Raw genomic sequence first — 13682 nt, forward strand, 5'->3', positions numbered from 1 at the left:
AAAAAAGTTGGCAGTCCTAGAAATTCAGCCTTTTGTGGAGCTTGTACAGTATAAATGTAAGCATGTTTACTGAGAAGTCAGCCAAATTCGGCTCATTGAAATTTGCTTCCACGTAATCAAATTAAGACTGGTGGTGTTAAAGGAATAGTGCCTCTCTTGAGTGTGCACTCTGGAATAGCTCTGCAGGGCAGAATCTTCTCAGTTTGCAATGCTAAGATTGCAGTCCTGTGGTGACTTACTAGGGAGTAAGTTCCACTGAGTGCAATGAGACTTTTGAGTAGACAAATACAGGTTTGCACAGGAACACGCTTCAGGTATACGTGCGGAAAGAACCTCTTGAGATACTAGCACCTTGGGATCAAGGTCTCCCAAGGCAACATCAATTTGACACCTTGGTTTCACAAAGCATGACCTCTGGCTTTATGTTAATAGATGTAGGGTGGCCAGATGCAGAAGGGAAAACTTTTAACAGTTGTGTAGAATATGCAGTTTCAGCAGGTGTACAAACTCCTACATCCACACAACTACTAGCTGTAGGAGCCTTGGCCTTTTTTTTTTTTAAATCTGGCCGCCATTTATCTATAATGTATTGTTAATGAATTTGTGGGTGCCAGAGTTTGTGGGTTGAAGACACCCATAATTCCTGGATTTGATAAATGTTGAAGTTTAATCAATGTTTGGCTGAATTTAGCAGTGTCAAAATACAGGCCAGCCTGATAATGGCTGCTAAGTTAAGTATGAGTTGTTAACAGAGTACACAGACAGAGAGATAAGCCATCAGCAAAGCGAAGACTATGTGCCAGCTGCAAATGGGTGGAGCCCTGCCCTGAGCTCTGGGAAGTTAGCAGAAGAGAATGCCAGAGCTTTTAGGAGGGAGTTTAGGGATTTCAGTTTGGGATGATGTAATCGGGAGGGGGAAACCTTGTGTCAGTCTGTTAAATGTGGCAAGCAGGGTCAGAGCACAAAGTTTGAATCGGAAGCTTGAGCAATAGAAGAAATGGAGCCGATCTGAAGTTTAATGCTTTAAACCGCTCAAGTTGTATATGTGTGTAAATAAGTCATATATCATAAAAACACCACGGTTTCTGCTGTGCCTCATTGCCAAAGGAAACACAGACCGTGGAGGAGCCCCTGGAGTTCCTGGACCCTCACACCGCTCTGAGATTGGGGAAATATGTAACAGTATTGTGTGTATATGTGTATTAAGAGCAGGGCCATGAGTCAATGGTAGATCATCTGCTTTGCATGCAGAAGGTCCCATATTCAAGCTATGGCTGGGAGAAAAACCTGCTTAAAATCCAAGAGAGCTGCTGCCAGTCAGTATAGACTCTACTGAGCAAGTTGGACCAGTGGTTTGATTGTTCCTAAGAAGGTGCACTTTTGCACATGTGTGTCTCATTCATAGATAACATAACTTGGGGGTATTTTGTACAGGGAAATCAGTCATTGAAGGCCAACTATACAGTGGTACCTCGGGTTACATACGCTTCAGGTTACATACGCTTTAGGTTACAGACTCCACTAACCCATAAATAGTACCTCAGGTTAAGAACTTTGCTTCAGGATGAGAACAGAAATCGTGCTCCGGAGGTGCGACGGCAGCAGGAGGCCCCATCAGCTAAAGTGGTGCTTCAGGTTAAGAACAGTTTCGGGTTAAGAACGGAGCTCCAGAACAAATTAAGTACGTAACCAGAGGTACCACTGTACAGATATATATTGTATACTAGTGAACCTTGGTATAGAACTAATTACAGGCCAAAACTACAGTGGAACCTCGGGTTACATACCATCCTCCTTACAAATGCTTCGGGTAACGACCTCCGCTAACCCGGAAGTAGACGCTCCTGGTAGCAAATTTTGTCCCGGGATGTGAGCAGAAGTCATGCGCCGGCAGCGCAGCGGCCCTATTAGCGAAAGCGCACCTCATGTTATGAACAGTTTCGGGTTAAGAACGGACCTCCGGAATGAATTAAGTTCATAACCAGAGATACCACTCTAGTGGTCATATAGCTTATCTTTGTAAGCTGCCCTGGGGGCCTTTTTGGCTAAACAGGTAAAAATGTTTTAAATAAATGTTTACTTATAATGTGAATAACATTCAGAAAACAAAGACTTTCTGTGTAAATCTGATGTATCTTCAATGGGACTTACATGGGAGTAAGTGTGCTTAGGATTGTAGCCTTTATATCTTAACTGTTGCTGTAGGATTGGATGATTTTTTTATATATATTTTTGGTATTTTGAAGTTGCTAGATATTGCATATTGGTTCACGATATGCTCAAAATGAGCAATTGTCTTCGTGGGTAATCCAGAAATGGTAATCATGTGCTAGCTGGTGAGATCATGGAAATAAAGTTATATTATATACTAATACAGATCATATTTTTATTTTTAAAAGTGAAATCATTGAGAGTTCAAGGAAAGCCCTGAATTTACTGCAGAGACAGCATCCTACATTTAAACCTGCACTTGCTGTTGTACAGGTAAAACCCTATAGATGATGATTTCAGAAGTGAAACAACAAACCAGTACTTTATGAAAACAGATCTAGATCTGTGAATGGCTATTTATCTTGCACACCATAACATCTTCTTAACTGCAGAGCTACTTTAAACCAGATAAATTGGGTATATTTGATAGTGTGAGGAACCTTTGGCCTCCAGATGTTGCTAAACTACAAACCCCATCATCCCCAACATGGCCAGTAGTAGAAGCTATTGAAACCATATTTCTGCTGGACTTAACTTTTCCATTTCACAATCTTTAATGTTACTTCCCCTAAATAAAAATCTTCTTGTATGATCTTCCTGCTACAGCTTCTGAAAATCTTGGTCACATCTGCACCATACATTAGCTCAGTTGGTTAGAGTGTGGTGCTGATAATGCCAAGGTCGTGGGTTTGATCCCCATATGGGCCAGCTGCATATTCCTGCGTTGCAGGGAGTTAGACTAGATGATCCTCAGGGTCCCTTCTAATGCTGCAATTCGATGAAAGCACTCTTACACTACTTCTGTTATCATGGCTTCCCTGTATTGGATCTTGGGAACTGTAATTTGCTAAGGGTGGTGAGAGTTCTGAGGACAGGGAGGCTCTCCAGCGTGCTGAGGTGAAGCTTGAGCAGGGAAATTGGCACAAGTGGAATGTCTTCTTTTGGGGCTACACTGGATATCAACTCACCCACTCCCAAGTAAGAGGATTGTTCAATATCTAACCTTCGGGAGATATTACCTTTACTACTCTCAAATATTCATACTTTGCCCTTCCTCAAAGGAGCTCACAGTGGAATACGTGGCCTATCTCATTTTTATCTTTCCAACAATCTGATATGACATGAATTGGGCTGAGGGTGCAAGAGTAGTCCAAATTAAAACATTGGTTTCTTACTGAAAACTGGATTTTATAACTAAATAACTACCGTATTTTTCATCTCATAGGATGCACCGGCCCATAGGATGCACCTAGTTTTTTTGGGGGGAAATAAAGGAATTTCCCCCCCCCTTTATTCCCCCCCCCAAACCAGGTCAGGGAATCCAAACCAGGTCGGGGAACAGCAGGATGGTGGCGCTCCGCCTCCCCGCTGTCTCCCGAGCTTGTGGGGCTGGCCAATGTCTGCCCGATGCGCGGGGCACTCTGCTTCAGCGCTCCCCACGCTCCGGGAAGCAGGCTGCTATCCGCAGCCTAGGGAGCCCTGTGGGAACTCCTGCGGGCTCCCCAGGCTTGTTGATAGCTTCCTGAAGCCTGGAGAGCGAGAGGGGTCGGTGTGCACCGACCCCTCTCGCTTTCCAAGCTTCAGCGAAAGCCTGCATTCGCCCCATAGGACACACACAGATTTCCCCTTCATTTTTGGAGGGGAAAATGTGTGTCCTATAGGGCGGAAAATACGGTATTCTGTACAAAGCAACCCACCGATGTGACTTCTTGCAATAAGGCTACTGGCATCCTGAAAACATGCCAAACACTATAATCCTCTGTACTGCTTCCCAGTACTCTAATTTTCTATGGAGTGTTCTGGGAAGCCAAGCTAGTATGTTTCCATTTGTATCTTGTCAGGGATTGCTTCACTTCTATATAACCACAAGAATATGCAAGCATCAGGGATAGGTTTTTTAACAACTGGGAATAGGGCTTGCAAAGCCAAGCTACTCAGTGCCAAGAATTTGCCCAAAGGTGCTTGATTGTGCAACATACTCCTGGTAATGTTAAGAAACTCACCGTTTCCATTCAGTTCAGTAAATCGTATTTCTTACCCAGTTGCAAATTTCTCATCAAGTATTGATTTTTTCTTTAGTTACAAATTGTTTACAGTCTCATTTTCTTTGACACCATTCCTAACTTGTTACAGTTCCTTTTTTACTTTTCTTTCATCCCTTCAAGGTTGGCGATGATGATCTGGGGCAAGAAATTATCAAAAACGTTGCTGAAGAGGTGAGAGTATGGAGATACTTGTTTCTTCCAAATTAAACTGAGAAATTATTGGGCTTTATAACAAATATTTTTTCCCCATTTTTCTTTGCAGATTGGCCTGAACCTTGTTCATATTTGTCTCCCTCGCAACTATACTGAACATGAGGTAATAATTTATGAATTTAGGGCTTCCCCAGATGCAGTAGCGCTGAATGGCTAATTGATTGAATTCAGAAAAAAACACATAGAAGAGGGTTGTTGGCTTTCCTACCCCTCCTTTCCCCCAACAGCTTCCAAAGGCTTTACCTGAAGTTTGAGGGTCCTCCTGGATGAGCTGGGCTGGGCTGTGGTGTGGGAAGGCTTGCTGAAAATTTATGTAGAGACACCTTCCATGAGAGGATCTCTCGCTTTCTTCTTATTCGCTCTGCATCATAGCCCATCACATTCAGGAGGCTTAACAAACAACAACAACAATTTATATGTACCCCACCCATCTGACTGGGTTGCCCCAGCCACTTTGGGTAGCTTCCAACATATATAAAAACATACCAAAGCATTAAGCTTTAAAAAGCTTCCCTATGCAGGTCTGCCTTCAGATAGCTTTTAAAGGTTATATAGTTATAGTTATATAGTTTGAAGGGCTGACAGGAGAAGAAGGGGCTGCAAAATGCTTCTGCCCACCTCCTTCCAGTGGTGCTTCTTGAAATACAAGCAAAAATCTTTATATGTGTGTTTTTCCACCCAAGCACTGCCTATGGTACATGCCTGTAAACTGCCTAATAGTATGATCCAAAGCACATATACTTGCAAATTTCATTGAAGTGTCCTGCCTGAGTCTATGCATCTGAGAAATAAGTCCAACAGTTCAGTAGGGTGTACTTCAGTGTAAGTGTGCAGAGGACTACATCCTTGTGAGTAAGTACACTTAGTTTTGCAACTGAATACCCATAAGAACAGCCCTGCATTTGGGAAGCCTAAAAACAGGACACAAGCACAATAGCTCTCTCTTATTCCTAAGGAATGTTTACTCAGAGGTAACCCCAGTTACCTAGGCGTAAGACCCATTGTATTCGGTAGAACGTACTTCTGAGTAGGCATGAGTTGGAGTCTTGTTGATTACATGTTTAGTCCCGTTGAAGTAGTTAAGGATAGCATGACTCTTTCTAAAAATAACAAAGGAATTCAAAGTTGAGATTGATAGTCTTCGGTCCTCAGCTCACCCCTGTTAATAATATATTGTGTGATGCATTTGCCTACAGATTTACATTATCTCTGAAAACTTGAGCTGTGTACTGTTGAGGGCTGCCTGCTGTTTGATTGCAGGTTTCTTACCCAGACATTATTTCAATAAGAAATCTGCTATGTTTAGTTACAGTATGTTATATTGCATGGTAAGACCATTACCAATAGAATATTAATAAGGATGAGCTTTCAGTCTGCAGTTATTACAGTATTCCTACCTAAGTAGCTGTCATAACCTACACTTACAATATCAACAAATCTTCTAACAATGGAGAAGAATGTAAAACTTCTACAAGGGTCTTTGATGCTATCTTGCCTGGTCATCCCACAGTTTCTCATGCTCTGAGAAAGGAGAGACATTGTGCTGGTGGGGGTATGAGGGAGAGAAGCAAAAGCAGCTAGTGGTGGTTGTAGGAGCTACAAAGAAGGTGGGAGGAGAGGAGGCAGAGTGGGTGGAGGGGAGGTTGCCACCCCTGCCAATCCTACCACCTTATCTTGACCTTAGAAACCTATTTCCCCTTCCTAGAGCTATTCCTAGAGCTGTTTTCATGAGACACACTGTTCCCACTGACTATGGGACAAGCTTCTTCTCCATGTATTGTTCTTAAGTGCAGAAAATTCCACAGAACAAATAGAAGACATTCGCCTATGTGGTAAAAATAATCCACCCCGTTAAAATTGTATGCCCACATTTTGGAAGCATTATACATTTGACATTCTTCCTTGCCATGATGATGTTTTTATATTTGTTGTCTCATTTTCACTTAATAAATGGCATGTTTCAAATAATAAATTTGCAGTTGGCCTGCGACCATGTCCTTCCCTTGTGGGTTGTTGCGGGTTCCTTCTAGTTCTAGAAATACTGTATATCTGTGTCTGTGCTGCGATCCCCTACTTGACCAGCTCCCACCCATCTTCAGCCTATTGTGGTATCTTTAGACTACTATAGTACTGACTCACAACTGTATTGTGGGATGTAGCAGTTAGTATACATTTCGAATGATAGAGCAGTGTTCAAGTGCCCAAAGGTGGACTTTTACAGCAGCACACGATCATAATAGTGAGTGTACTTTTGCTATATTCTTTCAGTTTCTGCAAGCGAAACATCATGTCTGATTCCATTTATAAATGATCCAATTTTCATTATATACTAAAATTCTAATATTTGATCATGTCCTTCAAGCTGATCATTTTTAAATCCTGATTTCTTAACCTTCTATTATTTTCTAGGTTATAGATGAAATTGTAAAGCTCAATGAGAATCCTAAAATTCATGGTCTTCTCCTTCGCCTCGGTAAAGAGTCATACACAAGCAAAATATTGAATGCTGTAAAACCAGAGAAAGATGTGAATGGGCAAGTTAAATGCTATTCAGTCTCCAGAAAATGTGGATTCATATGGGCTTGGATCCAGATGTTGCTGCCACCAATGAAAGGGAAGGGAGATGACTTGCTGATTCCCCACTCCCCCTGCAGTCGGAAATATTTATTAACTTTGCTTACTTCATTTCGTTTTTAATACATTTGTAATAATCTGTATCAAAAATGACAAATGAATGAATGTGTGGATTGAAGTGCATATTTGCATGTCAGTGTATGTCGTGGTTAATGGTTTGCTGTGAATGCGGAGATTGCTCCTGTTCTAGCAAGTGGGAGCAACAAACCATGATCCTTGACTTAGCACTACATCCAAACTGGAGATTGTCATTTGTTTTGCGCAACTATGTTCTGAAGCCAAAGTTAGTTCTTGGCTTGACCATTGTGGTTTGTGGAAGTGAAATAAACCATGATGGCTCTGTCCAAATGTAGTGCTAAGCCAAGGATTATGGTTTGCGATGCCTGCTCATTAGCAAGGGGGAGCAAAGTGGGCATAATCTCTGCATTCATGGTGAACTGTTTATCATTGGGTTACTGTGACATATGAATGCAGTCAATGAGTATATTTATCTTAATGTACGAAGCAAACCTATATGTTTTCTAGGCCACACCCAGCCCTCTCTGAGGTGCCACCCACCCACCTAGTTTGCAACAGCTGTAAATGCATGCCTTTGAGCATTAACACGGCTGACTGTTTTCTTAAAACAAAAGAAAATGGGTTTTAATTTAATCCTTATCCTAGCCTAGGCATAATTCCCAGTTCCTAATTTTGAAAATAATTTGACAGCAAAATATATAAGGCATCCATTAATTTGGCTTTGATAGATAAAGGATTTAATTTAAGTATGTTCCAGTTTGGCCTGACAAATTGTGATCTACTTTCTTGTTTTTAGCCTTTATGGAGTCTTAACTGCCTAAGCTATTATTCAAAGCTATTATTCATTTCATTTACTTTGAAAAAAATTCAGGAGAACTGACCTGAGTATAAGCAGATATTTAATTTGTAACAGATGAGGAAGTGAGAATTTTATTAACTATTTAGAGGCAAGGGGACAAAGTTTCTCTGGAGGTGATGTTCTGTTTCAAACCAAATTGGTAATGGCAATTCCAAAATATAGTGGAAGCATTTATGCACATTCAGTGGATGCAGCTACACTGCTGCAGAGAGAAAATGGGTTAATAAAGCTATAGTTTTTCATGAGCATGTACTCTAGCTTACACCACCCTGTTATAGTTTATGTGTGCTAATGAATGAGCATTTATTTCTATATTTTTACATGCACATGCTGTCTCTTACTTTCTCTCCCCCCTCCTCTATATTTTTAATTGCAGAGTAACAGATTTTAACTTGGCAAGGTTGGTGCATGGAGACATGCATGGATGTGTGATTCCCCCCACTGCTAGTGCTGTGGTCAAGCTTCTGGAAAAACTAGGTACAAGTAATTGTTTGTTATTTATTATATTCAGCAACAGTGCTTAATATGTTCACATGCTAGCTCAGCCATGCAGTGACTAATCTGGCCAGGTCAGATAATGGTTTCTCCCTGTAAAAACAGTGACTCTGTCATGCAAGGCCATAATAATATGATATGTATATAGACCTACGTTAACCTACTAGCAAAGCCTTCTGGTTGCTTTAACTGTGGAAATGCAGAAAAACCATGAAGTGTGTAATTAATTGGTCAGAGAATTCAGGTTCCTAAGAATGTCTACTTCAGTTGTGACATTTTAAAGCAGGTTTTGGGGCCTTATGATTGTGAAAATATCCTCACAAGTGTGTGAGCAACGCCTGGTGAAATCGCAGAAGTAGGACAAGTTGCAGCAAAAGGTTTATAGTGGTCAGTTACTGAGGTGACGGAGATTTCTAGGGGTTGCAGTTACTGAAGTAACATTTGCTGGTGTGGTAACACTGCAGTGGGCATTTACTCACATTTTAAAATTTATTTATTTTTTACTTTCTGAATATGGTATGTTAATAACTCATAATGCATATGCTTATGATAGAAGGCAGAAAGAGGAACTAGATTTCCTAAAACCCAGCCCGCAATTACAAATAGGAAGGAAGGTATTATGTTTTGTCACTGGGGTTATGGAAAGTTAAAGGAGAGAGTTGATGGAATGACCTCAGGTGTCAATTTATGCTGAAGAACTGTTCAAGTGGGAACCAGGAAAAAGGGGCGAGTCTCCGGCCAAGGGCTGCTTAAATGGAGCAAGCCACACCCCCTGGTTGACCTGATTGGTCGGCCTAAGAGTGACATGGCCGGGGACTCCCTGTGACGCAGGGACTAGCTATGCTCTCCGCGCATGGGGCTAGCTCGCAACCAGCCCACAACTTTATTTCCTCAGGAAGGGAAACGGCTTTGTCGGCAAGGTGTGTAAGCAAAGGAATGTCAGATGCATTTGAGTCTGTGTGGATCTGGATCTAATTAAAACTGGATAGATTAGCAATGGGTGGCGCTGTGGGTTAAACCACAAAGCCTAGGGCTTGCTGATCGGAAGGTCAGCAGTTTAAATCCCCGCAATGGGGTGAGCTCCCATTGTTCGGTCCCTGCTCCTGCCAACCTAGCAGTTTGAAAGCACAAAGTGCAAGTAGATAAACAGGTACCACTCCGGCGGGAAGGTAAACAGCGTTTCCGTGTGCTGTTCTGGTTCGCCAGAAGCGGCTTAGTCATGCTAGCCACATGACCTGGAAGCTGTACACCTGCTCTCTCAGCCAATAAAGCGAGATGAGCGCCGCAACCCCGGAGTCGGACACAACTGGACCTAACGTTCAGGGGTCCCTTTACCTTTACCTAGATTAGCAACATATGCAAGCTTATTTAATTTAGCAAGATGCCATCAATGTCTCAGCTACTCAAGCCAAGACTGTCATTCCTTTTATGAATACATGAAACTTTCTTCTGTCCATTAATCTGTCAGAGTTGATAAAATATCTTTCTGTCCTGCTTACATGATGGTCTTGGTCATCAGAAAAGTTTCTGGAGCATAATGTTGCCCTATTCAAGGTTTTAAAATTGTAACATTTTCCATATGAGAGATTGTTGCGGGGCAGGGGGAAGGGGGCAAGCTTCTGTATTAATGTCTGTAGTTCACTTGTTTCCCCAGTACAGTTTGCTAGCAGTGTAACTAACTGGAGCAACTGTTATCTTCTCCTATCCAGCACGTACTACCCTAGATGGAAAAAAGGTGTTACTTTTGGGAGTTCAAGGACCTTTAGAAGTCTCTTTGCAGTGCCTTCTTCAAAGAAAAGGGGTCATGACTATGAGTTGCATGTGGAAAATGAAGCAGCTTGAGACCATGGTAAATATACCAAATGCTTCATACTTTTTCTCACGTTTACTGCTTAGCAAGACCCCAGGTTCATTTATTTTTATATACTGTGTGATTATATATATTCCAAGAACTTTTGTTCACGAAATAAACTTCACTCATTTATTTTTCTTTGCATTCCTTAGCACAATGATCTGTTTGGTTTCTGTCCTATCCTCTACACATAGTGATATTTAGAACAAGCTTCATGTTCTCTAGCCTTCCCACATACTCTCCTGCCTTTCCTTATAAATATAACTTCTGATCCAGGCAGCACAATAGATTTCTAAGCATGGGTGCTCACCTCAACCTGCATGTTCAAATTGCTATAAAAGAGGGGGTTTAATATCCAGAGTTAGAGGAGACCCTGTGTTCAGATAAGCATGGGAAAGACAAGTTTGTTGTGTTGGATTCTATTCAGGGTCAGAGGTGGTGGAAGCATGTGAGCCTAAGATCTGCTCTTGATTTCATTCTGTGTAAAGTCAGGGAAGGAGGAAGGGAGAAATATTGCAACAGGCTTTGGGACAGAAGCACATATTCCCTTTATTCAGAGCCATAGCTACAGGGGAGCTAGCTGGGATTTTTGCCCCGGGTGAAGCCTCCAGAGGGGCGCCATTGAGGCTTCCAGCCTCTGTTTGTGTGTGTACACAAATGTGTGTGGGGTGTGTGCCAAACTGCATTGTTGAGCTGGGTGATATAAAGCCTAATTTTGCCCCTGCTTTATCCTACTGGCAGAATTCTGTTGACCGTGGAACTAATTAAATGCATAAAAGCCGTTTCTGAAATTTCCCACCATTGCCATGCTCTTTAGAGTGTTTTATATTTAATTTGACTGATTGCTGATGTTTGTTGCTTCATGTTATTTTGCTGGTATTTCAGTGTGCTCATGTTGAATTATTTATAACTTGACAGCTTGCTCGTCATCTTTATATTCTGTGCTCAAGTTTCCCAATGTTTCATAGACATTCCCAGAAGGTGGCAGCCAAGTCAAGCCAAGTAAAAAAGTTTTACATGGGAGTTCATCTTTTGGACTTTGCAGTTCATCTTTTGGATTCAATACTCAAAACGCAAAGTATGTTTTCCCTAAGCAAAGCAGCTGTGATGCTAACACATTTCTCCTTTGGCAAGGCACTGTTTTTACAGCTGTTGATGTTACAGCAACATTTTACATGCTTTAAGTGATGGACAGAAGTTAAAAAAGCATAAACTTCATCCACAATGGTAAAATAGCCTCTCAGATTTTAGAGATTTTGACTTTGTCTTATTTTCCCTTACACCATGCAGTTTTATTGATATTTCATTTTTGAATTTTGTGTCCATTTTTTGTGCAACTGCATTAAAAAAAAACACCAATAGGTTGTGCAACTCATATAGAGGAATCCTCATTAATTCAAACAGACCATCCAGGGAATAAATTGCAATCACTCCCATTCTCCTTTATCTTATTATTTTTATTATGAAAACAACTATTTCTGTCCAAATGCTTTCTCATAATCATAGTAAATTTTCTGAAAAACCCTACAACTTAATTTTGATGGGAAGACAAAATTCAAGAATCAGGTAGCAGAAAGTCTGTGACTTGCCAATTAATTTTGCAATTTAATCCAGTTTGCTGTTGTCTGAAATCTACTTGGGAAGTGCCCTGCTTGTGTATGTATGTGTTTATATAATATAATATAATATAATCTCTCTCTCTCTCTCTCTCTCTCTCTCTCTCTCACACACACACACACACAGTTTCCCCTACAAAATGGAATACTTTTGAATTGGCTCAGTGCCCTCAGATACTTAAAAACTAGTCAGAATAGATTTCATAAGCCGCAGTTGCATTGTCAAGCAAATAATATCTCCTTGGTTCTTAAAGATAGATTACTTGCTTTCAGGAACAGAGCCATTCTTTTTAAGTACAGTGGTGCCTCCGGTTGCGGACAGGATCTGTGCCGGAGGTCCGGTCGGATCCCAAGGTTTCCGCAACCTGAAGACCACTTCTGTGCATGCGTGCAGTGAAACCTGGTAACATACTTCTGGATTTGCCATGTGCGCATCCCAAAGTTTACGTAACCATAGGGTTACGTAAATGGAGGTACGACTATATAGTGAAACCTATAGGAGACCCAAAACATTTGGATCACGTGAAATCCAAGTACAGTGGTACCTTGTTATTCAAACAGCTTGGCTCCCGGACAAATCGGCTCCCGAATGCCACAAACCCAGAAGTAAGTGTTCCGGTTTGTGAACGTTTTTCGGAAGCTGAATGTCTGACGTGGCTTCCATTTGAGTGCAGGAAGCTCCTGCAGCCAACCGCAAGCCACACCTTGGTTTCCGAAGGGTTTCGGGAGTCGAACGGACTCCCAGAATGGATTAAGTTCGAGAACAAGGTACCACTGTAAACCATTAGAATGGTTTACATATATTGAAGGGAAATGAGAATTATCATCCTATCCTACTAAGAAGTAGTGCTATAAATCTATAAAACAGGTTTTTTTTAAAAAAATATTAGCTACATTGGTCCCACATTGTGAATTGTTCTCCCACATTGTTCTATAACCTGTGTGAGTTTAGTGCTCTTTAGAATAACAAATCTTGAGGGTTGACTAGAAGAGTGCCAAGAGTATTTGTGAGCTTCACAAGCTCCAGTACACACACATTGTTCTCAGTCCTTTAATAATCATTCAAGAATACACTGTCAGATTACAAGCACCATTCCTGTCAGCTGTTGGGTTTTGAAACCAGTTTGCTTCTCAGTCTTCCTTAACAGCAAATATAGTGAGCATTAACCATGACTAGTGCCAAATTTGAGTTGGATAGCTGTAGTGCTGGAAAAATGGACTGTGTGCTCTTGCAGGGATGAGCAAATGTTAAATCTCTGCTGGCCTCCAAAGACAGAGCATCAGCAAAAAATGCAATGGGAAAATACATATTTGAAAAAGTGTACTTGGCAATTATCCACCTTCAACAAGACTGGATTACTGTGATATCCCCCCACCACAAGGAAAAGCAGCTTTCATTGGGGGGGAATACTTAGGTCAGGGAAACAGTGCAGGAGAAAAGCTTAAAACTCTCCCATTGTTATGATCAAATTTGGAGGCCCTTGTGACTGCCTTAAAGAAGAAAGGGAACAATGAAAGATTCTATCACACATCTCATGTGTAATGTGTAATTTGGCCTTGAGATTATTTTGTAGCCATCTATCATTTTATTTTATTTCTCTTCATTTCCTTTGATTTTGGTGGACTGGACACCCAAGTCATATTTCTTTAACTTACAGATCAACTTGATTTTAGTTATGACCATTTGTCTTGGCACAGCTGCCTTAAGGCTTGCATGGTCTTTAAACAGAGGAGGAGTG

The 13682-nt window shown here is 41.2% G+C and overlaps 1 protein-coding gene across 1 annotated transcript in view; it reads left to right on the forward strand.

The window, feature by feature from the left end:
- Positions 1-13682, forward strand: part of MTHFD1L (methylenetetrahydrofolate dehydrogenase (NADP+ dependent) 1 like) — a 112861-nt gene that overhangs the window by 5295 nt on the left and 93884 nt on the right. The window contains exons 2-7 of the mRNA XM_083496415.1: positions 2400-2484; positions 4377-4427; positions 4519-4572; positions 6879-7003; positions 8357-8457; positions 10185-10324. Of these exons, the coding sequence (XP_083352541.1) occupies positions 2400-2484; positions 4377-4427; positions 4519-4572; positions 6879-7003; positions 8357-8457; positions 10185-10324 (556 nt within the window). The remainder of the gene's footprint in view (positions 1-2399; positions 2485-4376; positions 4428-4518; positions 4573-6878; positions 7004-8356; positions 8458-10184; positions 10325-13682) is intronic.

This window comes from Podarcis liolepis (assembly GCF_965112155.1).
Source record: "Podarcis liolepis genome assembly, chromosome: 3".
Taxonomy (NCBI): Eukaryota; Metazoa; Chordata; class Lepidosauria; order Squamata; family Lacertidae; genus Podarcis; species Podarcis liolepis.